Genomic DNA, 23,294 nt, shown 5'->3' on the forward strand with positions numbered 1-23,294 from the left:
TAAGGTACATTTATGGCTTTCAAATGGTAAATATTACCATCATCTGGTCAGAGGTCAGGAGATGTCTGAAGAGATCCACGTAGTCTTTGTATGTGGGCACCTTCCATTTGCCAGTTCTGACTTCCCCTGAAGCACGGTAGTCTTCAGATTCAGACTCGGGGCCCTGGTCAGAAAGACAGTATGACAATATGTAATGATGGATTCTCAGAAGCAGCACTACTGCCAGAACATGCTGGTTTTCAGAATTTTCTAAATTAAACTGCCACCCATAGGAGACCATATAATTAAGGAAGACATTGTATTATAAAAGCATAATTTAAAAAGCTGAGGTCAGGTGCGGTGGCTCATACCTGTAATCCTAGCACTCTGGGAGGCCAAGGTGGGCGGATCACCTGAGGTCAAAAGTTCGAAACCAGCCTGGCCAACATGGCAAAATGTCTCTAAACACAAAAATTAGCTGGGCAAGGTGGCGGTTGCCTGTAATCCCAGCTACTCGGGAGGCTAAGGCAGGAGAATCGCTTGAACCTTGGAGGGGAAAGCTGCAGTGAGCCAAGATTGCGCCACTGCACTCCAGCCTGAATGACAGAGCGAGACTCTGTCTCAAAAAATAAACAAATAAATAAAAAGCTGAAAAATATGTGATTCTTCTGTGACTAAAACTGTGACACACCAAGAAGTATTTCAATACAATATCCACTGAATGTGCAATAATCTTGCTTTCATACAGAGTTCAATCTTTCATCTCATCATATGTCCTACAATTTCTGGGAACTAAGATACGCCTCCCTTAGCAATCTGTCCTAGAGTTTCAAGAGAGAAAACATTTTCTGGTTTACGAAAATGTATAAAACCTAAAGTTATGCTTAAAGATGTTTCATACCTTAGAAATGCATTCGCCTAACAAAATACAGAGGTATCATGTCCTATGCTTTTCAAAATGTAAGGCATTGCTAATAACCAAGAAAAGAACGGCCACTTTTGCAAAATTATATTCGAAAACCTCAGCAACATTCCTAACTTTCAGTGATAACAGATTAATTTTCTAAACATTAAATTCAGAATTTACCTTTGGAAGGACCACTGGTTTAGAACATATTCTGATTAAACCCTGATGCACTGAAAAAAGAAAAAAAAAAACAAAAATGAAGGAAACACTGAAAAATAGAATCAAACACTCAAAAAAAAAAAAAAAAACCAGTCATTTTATTTTGGAACCCAACTTTACCTCTCAATTTATTTTCTAAGTTCATTAACAGCTTTAATTTTAAAACTTAAAATCATTGGCCAGACACGGTGGCTAGTGCCTGTAATCCCAACACTTTGGGAGGTTGAGGCAGGTGGATCAAAAGGTCAGGAGTTCAAGACCAGCCTAGCCAATATGGTGAAACCCTGTCTCTACTAAAACTACAAAAATTAGCCAGGCGTGGTGGCAGGCGCCTGTAGTCCCAGCTACTCTGGAGGGTGAGGCAAGAGAATCGCTTGAACCCAGGAGGCAGAGATTGCAGTGAATCAAGATTCTACCACTGCACTCCAGCCTGGGTGACAGAGCGAGACTCTTGTCTCCAAAAAAAAAGAAAAAATCCCAAAAACGTAAAACTATTAAAATTTAGAGGTAATAGGATGAAAAAAGGAAGAGATTTTGGTCTACCAAAATTTAGTTCATCAAAAGTTGTATCAAAGATACAAAAGAATTTGGTAAACAGATTCTCTTTACCTATATCAAATAATGTGTTAATTATCCATCATTACTCATAAAAACAATAAATTGCAAACTTACCCACAGTACTAATGCAATTCCTGAGAACTGGGCCTTTTGCTGCCAAAGCTAGGAACACCTTCACTATGGCTCTGCAACACACCAACTGCATTTTTGGACTGTACTGTGGGAAACTGTCTATCTGCATCACCACGAGGTGCTCCAGAACTGGAGTATACACCTCAGGAACCTATCGGAAATCATCAGCAAACCATGAGTTAAAGGAGGGAATCAATGAATACAGGAATAATACAAATATTCAAAGTAATTACAACTTAATTAGATACTTATTAAAAGAAAAACATGGTTTGTCATCTAACCTGCTGCTTAACATTTATACTGTGATTGCCTTAAAAAAAAAAACACACACACACACAGAGTAAAAATTGTCTTGAGGTGCAATTCTATCCCAAGCAACAATTCCAAATCTTTCAGAAAGATGGCAAGAGAAACAAGTATTTTTTTTCCTGTTCTGGATAACAAAAAATCAAGTTTCATGACAATAATTGTATTGCCACAAAATACTAACTAAAACTGTCACATTGCTCCCAACAGTGCCTACGCTAAATGTATTGTATGACTCCATCAAATTATTTGAAGAAATGAAGATTAAATACTTAAAACTGTGCTGTTTAGTTCACTCACTGTGTCAAGGTACAGCAAGACGCTTGCAACAGACTGGAGGAAGCTTGGCATCTGATAAACACGGTCGTCACCAGTGTCTGTCTGGGTGAGGAACATCTGCTTGCAACGCTGAATGAGCTCAACATACATGAAGTCAACATCTTTTGCGTTTATAACTTTGCAGGGCTTTAGAAAAGGGAAAACATAAGTTTTCATCAATCTTAACAAGATCAAAATAATGATATTTAAGGTGTCATGTTAAGCCATGTGATTATAAACACAAATTTAACAAGGCTTTTTTTTTTTTTTTGAGACGCAGTTTTGCTCTTGTCCAGGCTGGAGTGCAATGGCATGATCTCAGCTCACCACAACCTCCACCTCCCGGGTTCAAGTGATTCTCCCACCTCAGCCTCCCGAATAGCTGGGATTACAGGCATGATCCACCATGCCTGGCTAATTTTTTTTTTTTTTTTTTGTATTGTTAAGTAGAAGCAGGGTTGCTCCGTGTTGCTCAGGCTGGTCTTGAACTCCTGACCTCAGGTGATCTGCCTACCTCAGCCTCCCAAAGTGCTGAGATTACAGGCGTGAACCATAAGCTTTTTAATTAAGAAGAAATACAGATATAAAATACAATATCTGCCCAGGTACAGTGGCCCATGCCTGTAATCCCAGCACTATGAGAGGCCGAGGCGGGCAGATCACCTGAGGTCACGAGTTCAAGACCAGCCTGGCCACCAGGGTGAAATCTCACCTCTAAAAAAAAACACACACACACACAAAAATTAGCCACACGTGGTGGCGCACAACTGTAATCCCTGCTACTCAACAGGCTGAGGCATGAGAATCGCTTGAACCCGGGAAGTGGAGGTTGCAGTGAGCTGAGATCGCACCATTGCACTCCAGCCTGGGCAACAGTGAGGTTTCTTCTCAATAAATAAATAAATAAATAAATAAATAAAATATGGTATCTCATTATAAAGATGCTTTGTGTAATAATATGTAATCACATTTTAAATACTTATTCACACAGGAAGCATTTACTGGTTGTCAGCTATGTTCTAGGCACTGTTTAGACAGTGGGTATTGAGGACAAATGAGAGGCAGTCTCTGCCCCCAAGATTGTCCATCTACAGGAGAGGCCAGGAGTCCACACATGACTGGAAGATGCTCCATGTCACGCTCCACACCACACCAGAGACATTTTTTCAAACTCACAAATGTGCTAATGCAATTGCTCAATTTCAGACTTTTCCAAGGCTTCTTTTCCAGGACTTCTGAATCCAGTCCAGACTCCCAGAGGATGTGATGGTGCACCTCATTTCCCCTTTCCTGTCTATCATGCTCTAGCCACAGGGACAAGCTCAAGTGGGGGTAGATCACTGTGTAAAGGGAAAATCCCATGCGATCTTTTAGCTCAGAGCCTTCTGCCATTCTGTTTCTTCTGCCCTAAGCATATTTAAAGAAGGCAGCAGAGACAAATGGAGATGAAGATTAAGAAAATGGGAAAGGCTAGGCACGGTGGCTTACAGCTGTCAGCCCAGTGCTTTGGGGACTGAGGCAGGAGGTTCGCTTGAAGCCAGGAGTTCAAGACCAGCCTGTGTAACAAAGTGAGATATCATCTCTACAAAAGATTAAAAAATTTGCTGGGCATGGTGGCTCATGCCTGTGGTCCCAGCTACTCAGGAAGTTAAGGCAGGAGGATCGCTTAGCCCTAGAAGTCAGGGCTGCAGTGAGTCATGATTGTACCACTACACTCCAGCCTGAGAGGCAAAAAAGAAAAAGAAAAGAAAAAGGGAGAGGCCAGGAGCGGTGGCTCATGCCTGTAATCCCAGCACTTTGGGAGGCCAAGGTGGGCGGATCACCTGAGGTCGGGAGTTCAGGACCAGCCTGACCAACATGGAGAAACCCCGTCTCTACTAAAAATACAAAAATAAAATAGCCAGGCATGGTGGTGCATGCCTGTAATCTCAGCACTCGGGAGGCTGAGGCAGGAGAATTGCTTGAACCCGGGAGGCGGAGGTTGTGGCGAGCCGAGGTCATGCCATCACACTCCAGACTGGGCAACAAGAGCGAAACTCCAACTCAAAAATTAAAAAAAAAGAAGAAAGAAGAAAAAAAAGGGAGAGATTGTAGGAAGAAAAAGGAATTTAGTTGTTTTTTTCTACAAAGCAGAAGTCACAAAGTTCCACTAAGAAGAAATAACGAGGTTTATTCTTAATATTTTTCTTTAAAAAAATTTTTTTAAGAGAGATAGTGTCTCTGTTGCCCACACTGGAGTGCAGTGGCTCAATCATAGCTCACTGCCACCTCTGCCTCCTGAGTTCAAGAGATACTCCTGCCTCAGCCTCCCAAGCAATTGGGATTACAGATGCACGCCATCACGCCCGGCTAATTTTTGTATTTTTAGTAGAGACAGGGTTTTATCACCTTGGCCAGGCTGGTCTCAAACCCCTGACCTCAGGTGATCTACCCGCCTCAGCCTCCCAAGGTGGTGAGATTACAGGTGTGGGCTGCCACACCTAGCTAATATTCTTAAATATATCTCTTTCTGTCATATAAACTCTTTTTTTTTAACTTCTCTTTCTAAAACTGAGTGAAATCAACTACAATTTTACTTTAGGAATAAGGAGCAGCATAGTATAGAGGGGAAACATGTGTTTCTACTCTTCACGCTTGGACTTATGCCTTGGTTCTGTCAATTCTGAGTCTCTTAACAAGTTTCCTAATTTCTCTGATCTCGGTTTGCTAATCTGCAAAATAGAGTAATACTCAGCTCCTAAGGGTTAGGAGAACTTGAGATAACACATATAAAGAATTCCAGTACATAGTAGACAGTGAAGGAATCTTAACTGTTAATAAACAACACTAATACAGTGACCCTCAGGATATGCGGGATGGATTGGTTTCAGGCCTCCTCAGTATACCTAAATCCATGCATACTCAAGTCCCACAGTCACTCTGTGGAAGCCTCATATACAAAAAGTCAGCCCTCTATATAAGTTTCAAATCCAGCACACACTGTATTTTTTATCTGTATGGCAGAAAAACATCTGCATGTAAGTGGACCTGTGCAGTTCACGACCATGTTATTCAAGGGTCTGCTGTATTGTTGCAAGTATTAGACACTACTCAAAATGCAATAAATTAGATTCCTTTAAACAATCACGTGAAACCAAGACAAAATAGGGTAAGTTAATAAGACATACTCCTGCAAAAAGTCCATATCCACGGATAGCAATAGATAACTCCTTGTTGTTCGAATCCACATTTCTGATGATTCCATAAAACTGCTCCATAAAGTACTGCAGTTTACTTTTATGCATTTCTGCATTTTTCGCCACCATATTAGAAACCTGCAAATACATAATATTTTGAAATATTTAATAGCAATGGAATCTTTACAAATATGGAAAAACTAGAACTGTTTAGATGCTACTAATGTACTGTTATAGTTACACACTATTGCTTTAAATCATAAAGACCCTTTGCTTCCATTTTGCTTCGTCTCTATCAGGTTCAGAAAAGTGTCTTAAATAAGGTTATGTGATACATTTTTCCTAGAGAAGGGACTAAGAGACCAAGGATACGCCTAAGTCTGAAAAGAAAAAAAAAAACAGGTTTTGAAGTAAGATTCTCTGAGGAAGCAAAGAGCAGTCTTTAGAGCTCACCTGTCACCCACACAGTGAAAGAGAGTTGTCAGGGGAACAGTGATTTCAGACGTCATCAATAAGTACAGTTCAGAACAATCAGAATGACAAGACATCTCAGTTTTCAAAAAAATACACTACAAACTATAAAGCTTAAATCAAGTGATGCAATGGGAAAATGTCATCTGAGAAGCAAACAGATCATTATTTACCAAACCAAGAGACAAGATCCTAAATGCAAGAACTAATACAGGTATTCAAAGAGCATTCCCCATTTCAGCACAAAGACTGTCCAGAATAAGAATGGAAGGAATCTACCTAGACAATTATCAAAGACAGAAAAAAAAACCCACCTTCCATTGCCAATTTATCCATACACTTCCCAATCCCCCTAAAGCCACTAGGTCTTAGTGCGTGACCTTCAGGAACTTTGCTCCCTATTTGTTTTAGAAGAATGAAACATTGTATATACTGTTTCATAATTTACTTCTTCACAAAACATATTATAAATGTTTCTCAAGAAGTAAACAAACAACAATATCATTTTACTTAATTACAGAATACCAAATATTATATACTATAATGTGTAACCACCTAAACACTGCTAATTTTCTATTATTGTATTCCCAGTAAGCATGTTTTTAATGCATCTTTATTCAACTATTTCCTGTATATAATATTAAAGACTCGAAAATAATTATTCAACAGTAGCAGACAGAGGACAGATCAAAACATTATGGCTCATAAATATCATTATATATTACACTGCCACTAAAAATTAATCATACAGATGTCAGCCGGGCGCAGTAGCTCACACCTGTCATCCCAGCACTTTGGGAGGCCAAGAAGGGTGGATCACCTGAGGTCAGCCTGGCCAACATGGTGAAACCCTGTCACTAACAAAAATACAAGGTCGGGCGTGGTGGCTCAAGCCTGTAATCCCAGCACTTTGGGAGGCCGAGATGCGTGGATCACGAGGTCAGGAGATTGAGACCATCCTGGCTAACACAGTGAAACCCCATCTCTACTAAAAAATACAAAAAACTAGCCAGGCGAGGTGGCAGGCGCCTGTAGTCCCAGCTACTCGGGAGGCTGAGGCAGGAGAATAGCAAAAAACCCGGGAGGCGGAGCTTGCAGTGAGCTGAGATCCGGCCACTGCACTCCAGCCTGGGCAACAGAGCGACACTCCGTCTCAAAAAAAAAAAAAAAAAAACAAAAATTATCCAGGCACAGTGGCAGGTGCCTATAATCCCAGCTATTTGGGAGGCTGAGGCACGAGAATTGATTAAATGCAGGAGAGAGAGGTTGCAGTAACCCAAGCTCACGCCACTGCACTCCAGCCGGGGTGACAGAACAAAACTCCATCTCAAAAAAAAAAAAAAAATATATATATACAGATGTCACCGTGAGGAAAATACATTCAACATAGAGGAAAATCTTAAGGCCAAAAAATTATGCATCCTTTATGTAAAGTCCTCTTTCCCTCTTCCTCTCTCCTCACTCCCTATTCTGAAGTAGGAGGGAAGGAGGGTCTCTCTCCTTGCTTGGGGCCTCAGGTCACAAGGGATGATCTAATAATGGGACTCAGGGTGGGGCTGGCCACACCTGGTAACAATGTGACTCGGAATGGGAGCTTTGGGTCACACAGAATCCCTGGAAGCTGAGACCCAACAACCCACTATGCCTACAAGGTGGGGCCCCAAGGGAAACTCAAAACACAGAGGTTCGGGGGAGCACCCAGTCAATGCTCCACACACGCTGTCACACATGGATGCTGGGAAAGGAATGCTGCCCTGATTCCGTGGGGATAGGACCAGGGAAGCTCCACATTTGGTACTTTCTTAGTCTCTGCACCATGTGCTGCTTCCTTTGGTTGATTTTTATCTGGGCCCTTTAGATGTAATAAACCATAGCTGTGAGTATCAAATTTGAGGGTGTATTGGAAACTCCCAAACTTGCAACAAGTATCAGTACTGAGGGCAGCATTGAGGATGGTTCTCTTGAACTTCTCCCCTGACTAAGCTCGTACAACTTTCTCACGAGGTAGAGATTAGCAGGTAGAATATATTTCCTCAATGAAACTCTAAAATCTATTCAATGTAGTTTTTGTTAAGAATTGGAATGGGGAACTGAATGAAGTCTCTGGCAAAGATGTGAAACAGAGGTGTCTGCGTGGTTCATTAAAAACAACCAGCGCAGTGGAGGGAGGGCTGGCATGCTTCCCTGCAGGCCCATGCCCCACTCAGCCCTGCGCTAAGAAAGGCAGGCATCACTAGGGAACAAGGCCCCAGGGGTGCCACCAGGGATGATCCCTCTGCACACATCCCGGACACTCCTCCTTGCTAACAAAGCATGAAATTCTGTCAAGATGTTTATTGCAGTAAATGTTCACTGAGATGCAAACATATTCATATGAATCAGTAAAAAGTAATTCCTCAGATTTTTATTTCCCTTAGCAACTAAGGCCAGCCAAGTTCAGCGGAACAGAAGTTTTATGAGGAGGACCAAGAAGAGGTAACCTCAAAGCCAAGAGTGACTTCAGGGAGAACACAGTCTGACAGGAAGGCTAAGTACAGCAGGGAGGCTAAGGAGGCAAGAGGGACAGGCGACAGAGGCAGGGGCCAAAGACGAGACCCATCAGCTCAGTTTTTTGGGAGGCAGGCCCAGACCTAAAAAAAGGATGGCATTAGTAAATTGCATTTAGGGCTCTCTCTTCTCCTTCCACACATCCTGGCTGTGACTCTCAGGCTAACACAACTGCAACACTGTTCACACAGGTTTGCAAGGATACCCTGTGAATGCAGTTACTGTTTACCCATGTATATAGCAGGGCCCCTAAGAAAATGTTTGTTATGAATCTCCAGTCCTTTCCCTCAGAGCAACCCCAGAAGTCCACTTCCTTAGTGGCCAGGCCCCTGCGGACACCTCTGGAAGCCCAGGATATCCTGGAGACCAGCGCTCAGAATGACAAGCAAGGTCTCCTCAGCCGACCAGATAAGCTTCCACATACGCAGGTGCAGATTCTATAACCACCTCCTATCGAGGTGGAAAATCCACAACAGCAAAGAGGCGCTCCTTGTTTTCAAGTTGACATGCAAGCATCTATCTGTCCCCTGGAGACAGCTGGCCCTCCTCTTCCAGGACAGATGGGGCTCAGCTATCCTCAGGCCTCCACCCACTCTCCAGTCCTGACCTCCCAGCCCTTTCGGCCACCTCCTCACCACCATGTCTTCGCTCCATTAGACTTGTCTCAATCTGGGCTCTGAGGCCCTAATCAAATCTGGCATCTCCTTAGCTCTCTTTCAGTCTGGCTGCCTCCCATGAGGCTGGTTGATCAACAGCTTTCTGCTTTAAATACTACAGAAGCTAACAGATCAACTTATATTTATTTTCAAACACGTATGCATACAATGGGAATTTAATTGTGTGTGTGAAAGAATATTGTTAAATGACAGTTGAATGTGTGGTACCTGTTTCAGAAAGGATTCCAGGGCTGAAAGTGCAGCTTTTTTCAATTCTACATTTGTGTGGGCACACCACTTTAACAAGACTTCAAATAGAGACACGTAGTTGTCCAGAAGGCAGGTGCTAAACTGAGATGCATGCAGGGCAAATAGGCGCAAGCCAGCTGCAAATGCAAAAGCCATTATATTTAAAATCAGACGACATAAGACAGAACAGAAAACCAAAAAACCTGCAGGGATATATCAAAGTCAAGACTGTGCTCAGGAAGATCTAGTACCATTACACTACAGTAACCCAGGGATCCCTGTCAGCCTCTAACGCTGCCAATCAACAGGCCCATAACTTCGCTAACAAATCCCAATACAAGGGTCAGAAGTGGAATCAGGATTCATTGAGGCAAAGGCAGAATCGAACAGCCTGGATCCCCTGAAAGATATCCTAAAATAAAATGATTTCAACCATGTAACCTGAGTATCACCATTTCAACCAGAGCTTACTAAGTCACCAAAAGCCTCCCTGTAAATAACTGTGTGAAACATCACAGATGTTATCACATTTGCTTTCATTCAAAGTTTAAGCAAAGGCTTACCTGAGATGTTAATTTAGTAATCTAAAATATTATACCTCATTATAAACAGAATCCTACCTGAGGGCACAGCATATCTCTTCAGATCAATCTATTTTAGAAAAAAAAAATTCACCATCAGTATTTGAAAGTCTACACTGTAAAGGCATTAGAATAATATTAATAGTAATATTAATCCTACCTGAGGACGAATTGCCTTTAGTACAAAATTAAAAATCTCCCTTGATGTCTGGGGATCTAGGGAAATACCAAGAAGCCTCTGTTACCAATCGTAATAACAGTATCACATGACACACTTTACAGACAGCTTGACACCTATATTAACCCCATTAGTCTCTTGTGAATTCAGGAGAAACATCTTTCATCATTACATCTAGCTAAGGCTGCAAGTTATTACTGCTGCACGGTTATGACTGCGAAAAAACAGAAAGAAAATCTGTAATAACAAAGACATGGTTTAAGCACCAACCCATCACTTACAAGCTCTGAGAGAGTTAAACACCGACTCACCACTTACAAGCTCTGTTAGATAATCTCTCAGAGCCTCAATTTTCTTATTTGCAATAGGGACAGTATATACCTTTCTTTTAGGATAGTTTGGAGGATTAAATAAAATAACTGACTCATGACCAAACATACCATTTCTCCCCAATACACCCAGGCATTTACTCAACACGTAGTACATGTAAGAAAAAAAAAAAAAACAGGAAAAAAACAGTACACGCCAAGATATTATGACAATTACAAATACAAATAAATTATGATCTTTGACCTCAGCAAACTTATTAACTAAAAGGGAAGATAAAACAGGTACACAATTATAACATGAGGCTCTAATCCTGGCCTGACTGACATCACAGTTATTTGCATAACTGTCTCCCGCGGGATTATTCAATGTAGCTATAGAGTCATGCTTTATTCATCACTAATTTCTCTACCCTTCTAACAGTGACTCATAATCAACAAGGACTCAAGAACTGTTTGCTTTTATTGCAAGGACTGACATAATTGAGACAGAGCCCTGATGATGATGTGATAGGAGCTGGAGAGAGAATGTGGTCAGAGAGGCCTTAAAGCAGAGATACATCTGCATGGTTGCAGGATGGTGGCATAAAAAAGATACGAAGAAAAGCTACTTTGGAATTCATGACAAGCAGATTTCTTCCAACTATGAGTATTCTATAAAGGTTTTCCAGATATGGTAGCATTTGTTCTGAGACTGAAAGAATAGGTACTAGTTGGGGAAAAGGTCATTCAAATAGAAAGTAATCATGTTAGTAAACACAAGTGTGCAGACACAAGGACACCCACAGTACACAGTGGGTTTGGGGTGTGGCGACTTGGCAAAGACAGACTACTCCAGGCTCTGCCCTCCACAGTCCACTCTCCTGCAGCCCCTCCCTCTAGTGGCCCACTCCATGTACAAGCATGGTCTTGTTCTGTTTTTTTCAATATGGTAAAACAGACATATTTATCATTCAAACAATGTGTACAGATACAATTCGTTGGCACTAAATATATTCACACTGTTGTGTAACCATCACTATGGTCTATACCCAAAATGTTTTCACCATCAATAACAGAAGGGTGTCCATCAAACACTAACTCCCATTTCCCCTCCCCCAGCCCCAGTAACCTCTATTTTACTTTGTCTCTGTGAATCTGACTATTCTACATACCTCGTGTAAGTGAAATCACACATTATTTGCCTTTCACGGCTGGCTTATTCCACTTAGCATCCTGTCTGCAAGGTTCATCCATGCTGCAGCATGTGTCAGACTTTCCTGCCTTTTCAAGTCTGAATAATGTTCCGTTGTGTCTATGTGTCACATTTTATCCATTCATCCCTGGATGAACACTTGGGTGGTTCTGGCCCTTTGGCTTACTATGGATTTGCTGCTAGGAACACGGGTGTGCAAATTCTTTTTTTTTTTTGAGACAGAGTTTCGCTTTGTCACCCAGGCTGGAGGGGAGTGGCATGATCTCGGCTCACCACAACCTCCGCCTCCCGGGTTCAAGTAATTCTCTGCCTCAACCTCTCGAGTAGATGGGATTACAGGTGCCTGCCACCACGCTCGGCTAATTTTTTTGTATTTTTAGTAGAGATGAGGTTTCACTATCTTGGCCAGGCTGATCTTGAACTCCCGACCTCGTGATACACCCGCCTCAGCATCCCAAAGTGCTGGGATTACAGGTGTGAGCCACCGTGCCCTGCCTGCTTCTATTTTTTTAAAACCCTCTCTTGGCCAGGTGCAGTAGCCCTTGGTCTCTCACAAACAGTTTCTCAATCCTACACTAACTCAGATCCCACACCCAACAGCAGTCAGGCAGATCCCTGTGAAACATCTCTTGGCCCACATCCACTCCTTTTTGAAAAGCCCTCGTTTCCACTCCATCTGGAATGAGATCCCAGCTCAGAAAACCCTCACACACCAACCCTGTGTCCTTCCCATCTCACCCTGGCCCATCTTGTGTACCTCCACACTCTTGACACGCCAGCTCTTATAGACCCTCGGACCACTGCACGCAGGCTAAGCACAGGGTCAGAGGCTGGCCGACCATGGGGCCGGGTGCTGAGCAGCCGCTGCCTGGAATGACTGCTCTTCCCAGCACTTCCCCAGTTGTCTCTCTCTCCTCCTTCTGACCACGACTTCTGCGTTACATCCTCGGAAAGTACCAGTGGGTCGTGTGCTCCACTTCTCCAAATTCTGGCATTCCTCTTCACTACACCCCACCTCTGGGCATTGCTGAACCCCAAAATCAGCAGAGCTGCTTTATTTGTTCGTCTGTTTCCTCCACTAGACTGAGCTCATGATGGTAGGAACTTGGTGATTTCAATCACTGGTTTAACACCAAGTTCATCACTCTTTAGATAGATGGCACCCATGGCCAGGCACAGTGCCTCAAGCCTGTAATCTCAGCACCTTTGGGAGGCCAAGGCTGGTGGATCGCTTGAGCCCAGGAGTTCAAGACCAGACTGGGCAACATGGTGAAACCTCGTCTCTACTAAAAACACAAAAATTAGCCGGGCATGGCACTGCACACCTGTAATCCCAGCTACTTGGGAGGCTGAGGCACAAGAATCACTTGCACGTGGGAGGCAGAGGTTGCAGTGAGCCGAGATCGCACCACTGCACTCCAGCCTAGGTGACAGGGCAAGACTCAGTCTCAAAAAGAAAAAATAAAATAAAAATTAGCAGGGCAAGGTGGCATGCATCTGTAGTCCCCAGCTACTTGGGGAAGGCCATGGTGGGAGGATCATTTGAGCCCAGGAGGTTAAGGATGCAGTGAGCCCATATCACAGCACTGAACTACAGCCTGGATAACAAAGTGAGACCCTGTCTCAAAAACAGTATGTTTACATATATATATATACATACACGTATACATACACATATGTATATATATATTTTTTGAGACAGAGTCTCATTCTGTCACCAGGCTGGAGGGCAGTGGCGCGATCTCGGGTCACTGCAGCCTCCGCCTCCCGGGTTCAAGATTACAGGCATGTGTCACCATGCCCAGCTAATTTTTGTATTTTTGGTAAAGACAGGGTTTCACCATGTTAGCCAGGATGGTCTCGATCTCTTGACCTTGTGATCTGCCCGCCTTGGCCTCCGAAAGTGCTGGGATTACAGGCGGGAGCCACCTTGCCCAGCCTTATAATTTTTATAACTCATTCATACAGTCTGTACTTCCTGGGTGCCTTATATATACGTATGAATGAATCAGTATTTAGTGCTTGAAGTCACATGATCGTGGCATCACAAAAAAAGTATAAATTTTAGCCTCAGACCAAGGCTCAAATCCCAGACTTGTCATTTGTTAGTTTCCTAGTGTTGCCGTAACAACTTACCACAAACTTAATAGTTTAAAACAATACAGATTTATTACCTATAGTTCTAGAAGTGAGAAGTCTGAAATGATTCTCATATTGAGCTAAATTCAAGGCATCAGCAGGGCTTGTGCTCCTCCTGAGAGGCTCTAGGGGAGAACCCTTTTCTCGCTTCTCCAGCCCTGAGGCACCCCCATGCCTTGGCTCCTGCTACCTTGCACATCCCCTTCCTCTGACCTCCTCTGTGCCTCCCTCTTCCACATGTAAGGACCCTGTGATCACACCAGGCCCATGGGGATGATCCAGGATCATCTCTCCAGTTCAAGGTCGGCTGATTAGCAACCTTAACCCCGCTATGCCATGCAGCATAACAGGGATGAGGATGGGAAACCCTGGTGGCCATTATTCTCCTAATCACACAGTGACTTGGGGCAAGTTACTTAACCTGTCTCAGTTGCAGTTTACTAATTTATACAACAGAGACATTTTACCTGCCATGCAGAGTCATAATAGGAACTTGCCTTGCAACATGTCTAGAATAGTCCTTAACACACAAAAAATGAGCACTAAGTACTACTATTTTCCTTCCACTATAAATGTTCACTGAGTGCCAGTTTATAAGCCAAGCACACATAAAGACAAATAAGCACCATCACCTGCCAGCAGGGTCAAGGGAGAGAATCAAACATATGACCTAAGAAACTTAAAATATGACCATAAGTGCTGTCACAGAGGGGAGTACAGAGGCCAGAGGAAGTGGCTCACCTCAGGGGAATCATAAATGCTTCCTAAAAGGGGTGACGGTTGAAAAGCAGTTGAGGAAGTGGGAGCCACAGGATACAGGAGGAGAGAGAACACAGGAAGGAAAATTACACAGGGCTACTCTAACAGTCTTGATAAGCAAGGAAGAAGGCATGGGTAGAAACATTAGCTTAAAATGAAACTGCTGCTTTTACAGGTTAAAAAATATCACTGGATATAAGCAATTTTGTAAGTTTCAACCTAATGGAAGAAAAACACAGAGTAGGTACAAACATTTGGTAATTACTTGAGGATAAAGTGATAAGGAGGCCAGGGGTGGTGGCTCATGCCTTATAATCCTAGCACTTTGGGAGGCTGAGGCAGGTGGATCACCTAAGGTCAGGAGATGGAGACCAGCCTGGCCAACACGGTGAAACCCCATCTCTACTAAAAATACAAAAATCAGCTAAGCATGGTGGCACATGCCTGTAATCTCAGCTACTCGGGAGACTGAGAAAGGAGAAAGGCTTGAACCCAGGAGGCAGAGGTTGCAGTGAGCCAAGATCGCGCCATTGCACTCCAGGCTGGGTGATAAGAGCGAAACTCTGTCTCAAAAAAAAAAAATGGTAAGAAAGAGCAAAGGAGTTTTTTTGTCTCCCCCGAAGATTATTTTAGGATCAGCCAGGTGCAGTGGCTCACACCTGTAATCCCAGCACTTTGGGAGGCCGAGGCGGGCGGATCACGAGGTCAGGAGATGGAGACCATTCTGGCTAACACGGTGAAACCCGTCTCTACTAAAAATACAAAAACAAAATTAGCTGGGTGTGGTGGCGGGTGCCTGTAGTCCCAGCTACTCAGGAGGCTGAGGCGGGAGAATGGCGTGAACCCAGAAGGTTGAGCTTGCAGCGAGCCGAGATCACACCATTGCACCCTAGCCCGGGTGACAGCGAGACTCAGAAAAAAAAAAAAAAAGATTATTTTAGGATTAAAAGTTACATTTGTCTTTTCAGAAAAAGAAAAGAATTTCATTGGCCAGGCGTGGCAGGTCATGCCTATAATCCCAACGTTTTGGAGGCTGAGGTGGGAGGATCACTTGATGGGAGGAGTTCAATACCAGCCTGGGCAACACAGCGAGACCGTCTCTGCAAAATATAAAAGAAGCCAGGCATGGTGGTGGTGCCTATAGTCTCAGCTATTCTTGAGTCTGAGGTGGGAGAACTGCTTGAGCTAGGAGTTCAAGACTGCAGTGAGCCATGATTGTATCTGTGAGTAGCCACTGTACTCCAGCCTGGGGAGACCCCATCTCTTAAAAAAATTTTAAAAAATGAAAAAACTGAACTTCAGCAAAATAAGGGATTTTTGTGTACCAAAGGACATAATCAACACCGTGAAAATGTAACTCAAAAAACGAGAGAAGGGCCAGGTGCAGTGGCTCACACCTGTAATCCCAGCACTTTGGGAGGCCAAGGTGGGCAGATCTCTTGGTTGGAGACCAGCCTAGGCAACATGGGGAAACCATGTCTCTTCAAAAAGTACAAAAATTAGCCATCTGTGGTGGCACACGCCTGTGGTCCCAGCTACTTGGGAGGCTGAGGTAGGAGGATCACTTGAGCCCTGGAGGTGGAGGCATGCAGAGAGTCATGTTCGCATCACTGCACTCCAGCCTGGGCAACAGAGTGAGACCTTGTCTCAAAAAAAAAAAGAAAAAAGAAAAAGGGAGGGAGAAGATATTTGCAAATCATATATCATATATCTGATAAGAAACTGGTATCTAGCTAGGCACAGTGGCTCACGCCTGTAATCCTAGTACTTTGGGGAGCCAAGGCAGGAGGATTACTTGAGCCCAGGAGCTAGAAACCAGCCTGGGCAACGTGGCAAAACCTTGTCTCTACAAAAAATTTTTAAATATTAGGTGTACACCTTTGGTCCTAGCTACTTGGGAGGCTAATGTGGGATGATTCCTCGAGCCCAAGAAGTTGAGGCTGCAGTGGGCCATGTTTGAGCCACTGCACTCCAGCCTGTGTGAGAGAGCAAGACCCTGTCTCCAAAAAAAAAAAAAAAAAAAAAAGAAGAAAGAAAGAAGAAAATGATATCTACAACAACTCAACAAAAAGTCAAACAAACCAATTAACCTAAAAAATGGGCAAAAGATCTGAACAGACATTTCTCCAAAGACACACAAATGGCAAGTAAGTACATGAAAAGATGCGCAACCAACATTATTCATCATCAGGGAAATGCAAATCAAAACCACGAGACATCCCTTCACAACCATTAGGCATTAGGATGTCCACTACCAAAAAAACAGAAAATGAGAAGTCAGTAAGGATGTGGAGAAGCTGCAACCCTTGTGCACTGCTGATGGGAATGTAAAATGCTGCAGCCACTGTGAAAAACAGTATGACGATTCCTCAGAAAATTTAAAACTAAGGTTACCATACAATCCAACAATCACAATTCTAAGTATATACCCAAAAAAATCGAAAGCAGGGACTGCCAACAGATTTCTGTACAATGATCATGGCACTATTACTGAGAATAACCACTAAGTAGAGGCAAACCAAGGGTCCATACATGGATGAATGAATCAACAAAATGCAGTGAATACACACAGGTATGATTCAGCCTTTGAAAAGAAGACAATGCTGACACATCAGGATATGGACGAACCTGAAAGACACTACGCTAAGTGAAATATGCCACACAGAAAAAGCTACATACCATGAGTTCATCTGTATAACTTTTTGAAATGACGAAACCACAGATGGAGACAGATGAGTGGTTATTAGGGGGCCAAGACGGGGGAAGAGGTTAACTATGGCTCTAACTAAGTCAGTAGCACATGGGACCTTTGTGCTAATCAACCTGTTCTGTATCTTGACTACAATGGCACATACACATGACAGAATTACACAGAACTTGCTGGGTGTGTTGGCTCATGACTATAATTCCAGCACTTTAGGAGACCAAGGTGGGCAGATTACTTGAGCCCAGGAGTTCAAGAGCAGCCTGGGCAACATAGTGATATCCTGTTTCAATTATTAAAAAAAAAAAAAAAAAAATTTTAAAAGAGCTGGATGCGATGGCTCATGCCTGTAATCCCAGAACTTTGGGAAGCCGAGGCAGGTGGATCACTAGAGCCCATGAGTTTGAGAACAGCCTGGCCAACGTGGTGAAACTCCATCTCTACTAAAAATACAAAAATTAGGCCAGGCGTGGTGGCTCACACCTGTAATCTCAGCATTTTGGAAGGCCAAGGCGGGCAGATCACTTGAGGTCAGGAGTTCGAAACCAGCCTGGCCAACATGGTGAAATCCCATCTCTACCAGAAATACAAAAAAAATTTGCCATTTAGTGGCGAGCGCCTGTAATCCCAGGTACTCAGGAGGCTGAGGCAGGAGAATCACTTGAACCTGGGAGGCAGAGGCTGCAGTGACCTGAGATGGAGCCACTGCACTCCACCCTGGGTGACAGAGCAAGACTCAATCTCAAAAAAAAAAAAAAAAAAAATTAGCCAGGCGTGGTGGTGCATGCCTATAGTCCCAGCTATTCAGGAGGCTGAAGTGAAGAACTGCTTGAACCTGGGAAGCAGAGGTTGCAGTGAGCCGAGAAAGTACCACTGCACTCCAGTCTGAGTGACACAGCAAGATTCTGTCTCAAAAAAAATAAATAAAATGTGAAACAACTGCACAGAACTAAATACACCTACACAAATGTGTGCACGTTAAACTGGTGAGATCTAACAAAGCTCAGCGGACAACATCAATGTTAACGCCCACCATGCTGTTGTGCTGTACTTGGGAAAGATGTCCTGGGGAGGGCCCACAGGTCCCTCTATATTATTTCTCACTACTGTACGTGAATTCAGGATTGGTTAAGAGTTCAAAGAAATAATCAGGCATTGCTGGTTAGACTTAGTTTTTGAATAAAGAAATCAAGTGAAGCCAAGCAATACCTTCTTCCATGGACTTAGTGAAGTTGCACAGAAGTGAGGACAACCCCTTCAGAACTCCTGCCAGAACAGGTAGTTTGGGCTCTCTTACTGCTGATGTCATCTAAAAGGAAAGATTTAAGAAAATGTCATTAAAAGAGAAAAATACAACCACGTCTATGGAAGCAGAATGTCATAAATTTTATCATACCTGGGTCTTAAGTTCACCCAGAAAAGCGCGGAACAGGTTTTCTGCATTATTTATCATCTCACTAGGATGAACTTCACCCAATAATCCTAGGAGCTCATATACTTTTTCTAAAACTGAAAAGAAAATTTTAGACAAGTAAAGGGCTCAAACTACATTTAAATAAGTTATACTAACCAAAACGTATGAAGAAAATAAAATAATGTGAAGTTCAAAATTAATTTTACAATAAGATATATAAAATATAAAGCTTTTAGGACTGCATTCTTTCCTAAGTTTTATGCAAATGTATTAATCATACTTGACATGTGAGTTTTCCATTTAAAGGAATAATTTTGTAAAAATTAACATTTTTATGAAGGTAAGTCTTCACATGTTGTTTTTTGGTTCCATTTTGGTTTATTTTCAGCAAAAAGGATTCATCTGTAAAACATATAAGACCTTGGTAGAGAAAATCTAAGTCTTACGCTAATAATTTGTTAATATTAATTTGCTAAACTATTTGAAAATAACATGTAAATGCATCTCACCTGTATCTGGTATTTTTTTTTTCAATGCAAGTTCTCCATAGAATTTACTAAATAATTCTCCAATTTTAAATTCATCCATGAGTCTAGAACTTCTAAAAGTCTGAAGTAACTAAAAGAATACAAATTAGTACATCAATGTAGTGTGGGAATCAAGAAAAAAAAAATACAAATTAGCATTCTCTCTAAAGAGGGTAATAAAGAGATTCCTCTATCTCAGTGCCTCAGTACACAGCAAAGGTTCAGAATTAGGTGTGTCTCAAGGATTTACACTTGCCCTCTCAGGATTCACATCCACCCAGCTTATCTGGAAATCAGAGGTTGAGATGGGTGGTGTAAGAACACCAGAGGAAGAATACTCTAGGCTTAACTGTTACCTTCCCAAGAAACCAACAAGACTAGAACCTTTCTCCCAGAAGCCTACAAAACCAAGGACCAACCAGAAACAAAGGAATTCTAAAATACAAATACAAAAAAAAAAACAGAAACAGGTCACAGTGACCCCAACAACCACTTAATTGCAACATACCAACAGATTCCTATTGGACACGGCGGCTCACGCCTATAATCCCAGCACTTTGGGAGGCCGAAGCAGGCAGATTACAAGGTCAGGAGTTCAAAACCAGTGTGACCAACACAGTGAAATTCCGCCTCTACTAAAAATATAAAAATTAGCCAGGCATGGTAGCATATGCCTGTAATCCCAGCTACTCAGGAGGCTGAGGCAGGAGAATCGCTTGAACCCGGGAGACAGAAGTTGCAGCGAGCTGAGATCGCACCACTGCACTCCAGTCTGGATGACAGAACAAGATTCTGTCTCAAAAAAAAAAAAAAAAGAAAAGAAAACATATGAACTCTTTCCCAATGCTAAGATTTTAGGAAAAACCTCAGAGATACAAGGTGATCTTTCAGCAATTCCTAATAGCATTAGGTTTTGCCAAAGCCAGTAAGGGTGATAAATGAAAGAGCAATAAATTCTTTAGTCATTTTCCTCCTTCATTCTGCTCACAACTCAGAATTCTTCTTTTACTGCCCAGAAGAGTCTGAGAACAAAAAGCCAGGGTACTGTCAGGTGATGGTTGGAAAATGTGCATCTTACCCATACATCAGTGTGATTAGATCCTATCCTTCCCCAAACACATCACCCAAAATACAACTCAAAACTCTGACTTTCTTTAAAAAGTTATACATTTAATATAAGATGCATGTACTTAAAAACATAATTACCTTAATAAGAAGGTCCAGGGCTGGAATTTTACATTTAGCAGCTCTATCTTTTGTATAAACACTGGTACAAGTATTCTAGGTTTCAAAAAAAAATAACCAAAATCATCAATAAGATAAAAACTGAGACTCAGCAATATCTGAAACTATGTCTCCAAGAGGAGCAATATCAAAATTCAGTATTTAGCTGTGGAAAATATAACATTAGGCTGGGCACGGTGGCTCATGTCTATAATCTCAAAACTTTGGGAGGCCGAGGTAGGCGATCACCTGAGGTCAGGAGTTCGAGACCAGCCTGGCCAGCATGGTGAAACCCTGTCTCTACTAAAAATATAAAAATTAGCTGGGCATGGTGGCATGCACCTGTAATCCCAGCTACTCAGGAGTCTGAGGGAGGAGAATCGCTTGAACTCGGGAGACAGAGATGGCAGTGAGCCAAGATTGTGCCACTGCACTCCAGCCTGGGTGACAGATCAAGACTCCGCCTCAAAAAAAAAAAGAAAAAAGTATTCACCAGACTCTGTGGTTCGTGTCTGCAATCCCTTTGGGGATTACAGTGTGGTTCACGCCTGTAAGCAATTTGGAAGGTGGAGACGGGAAGATCACTTGAGCCCAGGAGTTCGAGACCAGCCTGGGCAACAAGGCAAAACCCTATCTCTACAAAAAAAACAAACAAAAAAAACCCCACAAAAATTAGCTGGGCATAGTAGCAAATGCCTGTGGTCCCAGCAACTTGGGAGGCTGAGGTGTGAGAATCACCTGAGCCCACGAGATGGAGGCTGCAGTGAGCCATGATCGCACCACTGCACTCCAGCCTGGATGACAGAGCAAAACCCTGTCTCACAAAATAAAAACAAATAAACAATAAAAATAAAAATATAAATTATTATTATTTTTTTGAGATGGAGTTTCGCTCTTGTCGCCCCGGCTGCAGTGAAGTTATCAAGAAGCCGTCAGGGCCCCAGGGAACCCAAGGTGCCACTGCCACCTCCTCAGGAAAGAAATTATCAAAGTAGTTTCTCTGACAAAGGCCTTAGCTTACTAAATCTAAATAACTAATGGGCAACAAGAGCAAAAACTCCATCTCAAAAAAAAAAAAAAAAAAAAAAAAACTAATGAAGAGCCCAGTTCATTTGTAACACAATGAAGCAGAAATAAGCAAATTCCCCAATGAGAAAGGAAAATGTTTTATCTTTGAAATAAAAATCCAAGTTCCTTACACCATAAGTTAAAACAGATGTTGATATATAATGTAATAAGGTATGTTTTTTTAATTCTTACCTTAATTTCAACACAGTAAGGCGCGATCTTCTGGCCCATTTTTTCTAAGAAAATACATAAAAACTTTAGGATTTCTTCTCTACATTCACGAAACTGTAATGAAAGAGATACATATTGTAAATATGGGTAACAGGAGTCACTCCAGGAATATACAAGAAAAGCAAAACGAAAATTGTCAACTTACTTCAATACTGTTGAGTGACTTCCGGACAAATACAAGCAAACCGAAATCTCTGGAAAAAACTAAAGATGTCTGTAATGCTGTTCAAAAAAATAAGTAAGCAAGTTAAGAGAGTGCCAAGAGCATCATGTAAACCACTCCTAAAGGGGATGCAATGGATTTTCTTTCTTTTATTACCACTTTTTTCTGAGACCGAGTTTCACTCTGTCGCCCAGGCTGGAGAGCAGTGGCGTGACCTTGGCTCACTGCAAGCTCCACCTCCCGGGTTCACGCCATTCTTCTGCCTTAGCCTCCCAAGTAGCTGGGACTAAAGGTGCCCGCCACTCTGGCTAATTTTTTTTTTGTATTTTTAGTAGAGACAGGGTTTCACCATGTTAGCGAGGATGGTCTCAATCTCCCAACCTCGTGATCCACCCACCTCGGCCTCCCAAAATGCTGGAATTACAGGTGTGAGCCACTGCGCCTGGCCAAGGTTGGAATGGTTTTCAAGGCAGCCTTATAAATATAAAACACTAACCCAAGGTTGTTATACTAAAACAAAGAGAGCAGAAAATTCTAGACAATGTTCCACAGGGAAGCAGTAGGCAGAATAATGGCCCCAAAGATGCCTGCATCCCAATCCCTGGGGTCACATCTTGTGAATATGTAAAATGTATATAGCAAAAGGAAATTGAGCTTGCAGATGGAATTAAGGTAGCTAATCAGTTGACCTTAAAATGGGAAGATCATACTGGATTATCCAGAGAGCCCAATGTAATCATACAAGCCTTTAAAGTAAGGAGATGAAGAGTTGATCAGAGAGACAGGAAGTTGGGAAAGCAGGAGATTCCAAACCTCTGCTTGACATGCTGTTGCTGGCCTTGAAGACCAAGGGAAGGGAGCTGTGATCCAAGGAAATGGGACAGTTTCAAGAAGTATGGAATGTCAGGGACCTCAATCCTACAACCTGAATGAATAAGGCAATGGATCCTCCCCAAGAGCCTTCAGAAAGAAAGCAGCCCTGCCTGGTACTTTGGTTCTAGCTTGGTGAGACCTGTGTGGGATTCTGACTCACAGAACCCCCCTTACAGTGGGAACTGTAAGAGTAACAGACCTGTGCTGTTTTAAACTACTAAGCTTGTGATAATTGTTACAGCAGCAATAAGGAACTAATACACTTCCCCTGGAATCTCTCAAGTGAAAGGAGATATGTCATAAACGGAAGGTAAACTTGGAAGTGCTTTAGACACAAGTTACTAAACAAACAAAAATGAATGCTAAATTTGAAACCCTAAGAGAAAGTAACCAC

At 42.4% G+C, this 23,294-nt stretch overlaps 1 protein-coding gene across 4 annotated transcripts in view; it reads right to left on the reverse strand.

The window, feature by feature from the left end:
* PRKDC (protein kinase, DNA-activated, catalytic subunit) overlaps positions 1-23,294 on the reverse strand; it is a 187,854-nt gene that overhangs the window by 163,044 nt on the left and 1,516 nt on the right. For all 4 annotated transcript variants that reach the window (XM_033203538.1, XM_033203540.1, XM_033203541.1 and 1 more), the window contains exons 2-15: positions 22,010-22,086; positions 21,826-21,918; positions 20,548-20,622; positions 19,324-19,432; positions 18,797-18,909; positions 18,610-18,709; positions 10,260-10,315; positions 10,139-10,169; positions 9,498-9,655; positions 5,587-5,733; positions 2,402-2,566; positions 1,778-1,946; positions 1,067-1,116; positions 38-163 (exon numbers count right to left, since the gene is read on the reverse strand). In XM_033203538.1, the coding sequence (XP_033059429.1) occupies positions 38-163; positions 1,067-1,116; positions 1,778-1,946; positions 2,402-2,566; positions 5,587-5,733; positions 9,498-9,655; positions 10,139-10,169; positions 10,260-10,315; positions 18,610-18,709; positions 18,797-18,909; positions 19,324-19,432; positions 20,548-20,622; positions 21,826-21,918; positions 22,010-22,086 (1,469 nt within the window). The remainder of the gene's footprint in view (positions 1-37; positions 164-1,066; positions 1,117-1,777; positions 1,947-2,401; positions 2,567-5,586; positions 5,734-9,497; positions 9,656-10,138; positions 10,170-10,259; positions 10,316-18,609; positions 18,710-18,796; positions 18,910-19,323; positions 19,433-20,547; positions 20,623-21,825; positions 21,919-22,009; positions 22,087-23,294) is intronic.

The sequence above is a fragment of the Trachypithecus francoisi genome, unplaced genomic scaffold (genome assembly GCF_009764315.1).
Source record: "Trachypithecus francoisi isolate TF-2019V2 unplaced genomic scaffold, Tfra_2.0 Lachesis_group7, whole genome shotgun sequence".
In the NCBI taxonomy this organism is placed as follows: domain Eukaryota; kingdom Metazoa; phylum Chordata; class Mammalia; order Primates; family Cercopithecidae; genus Trachypithecus; species Trachypithecus francoisi.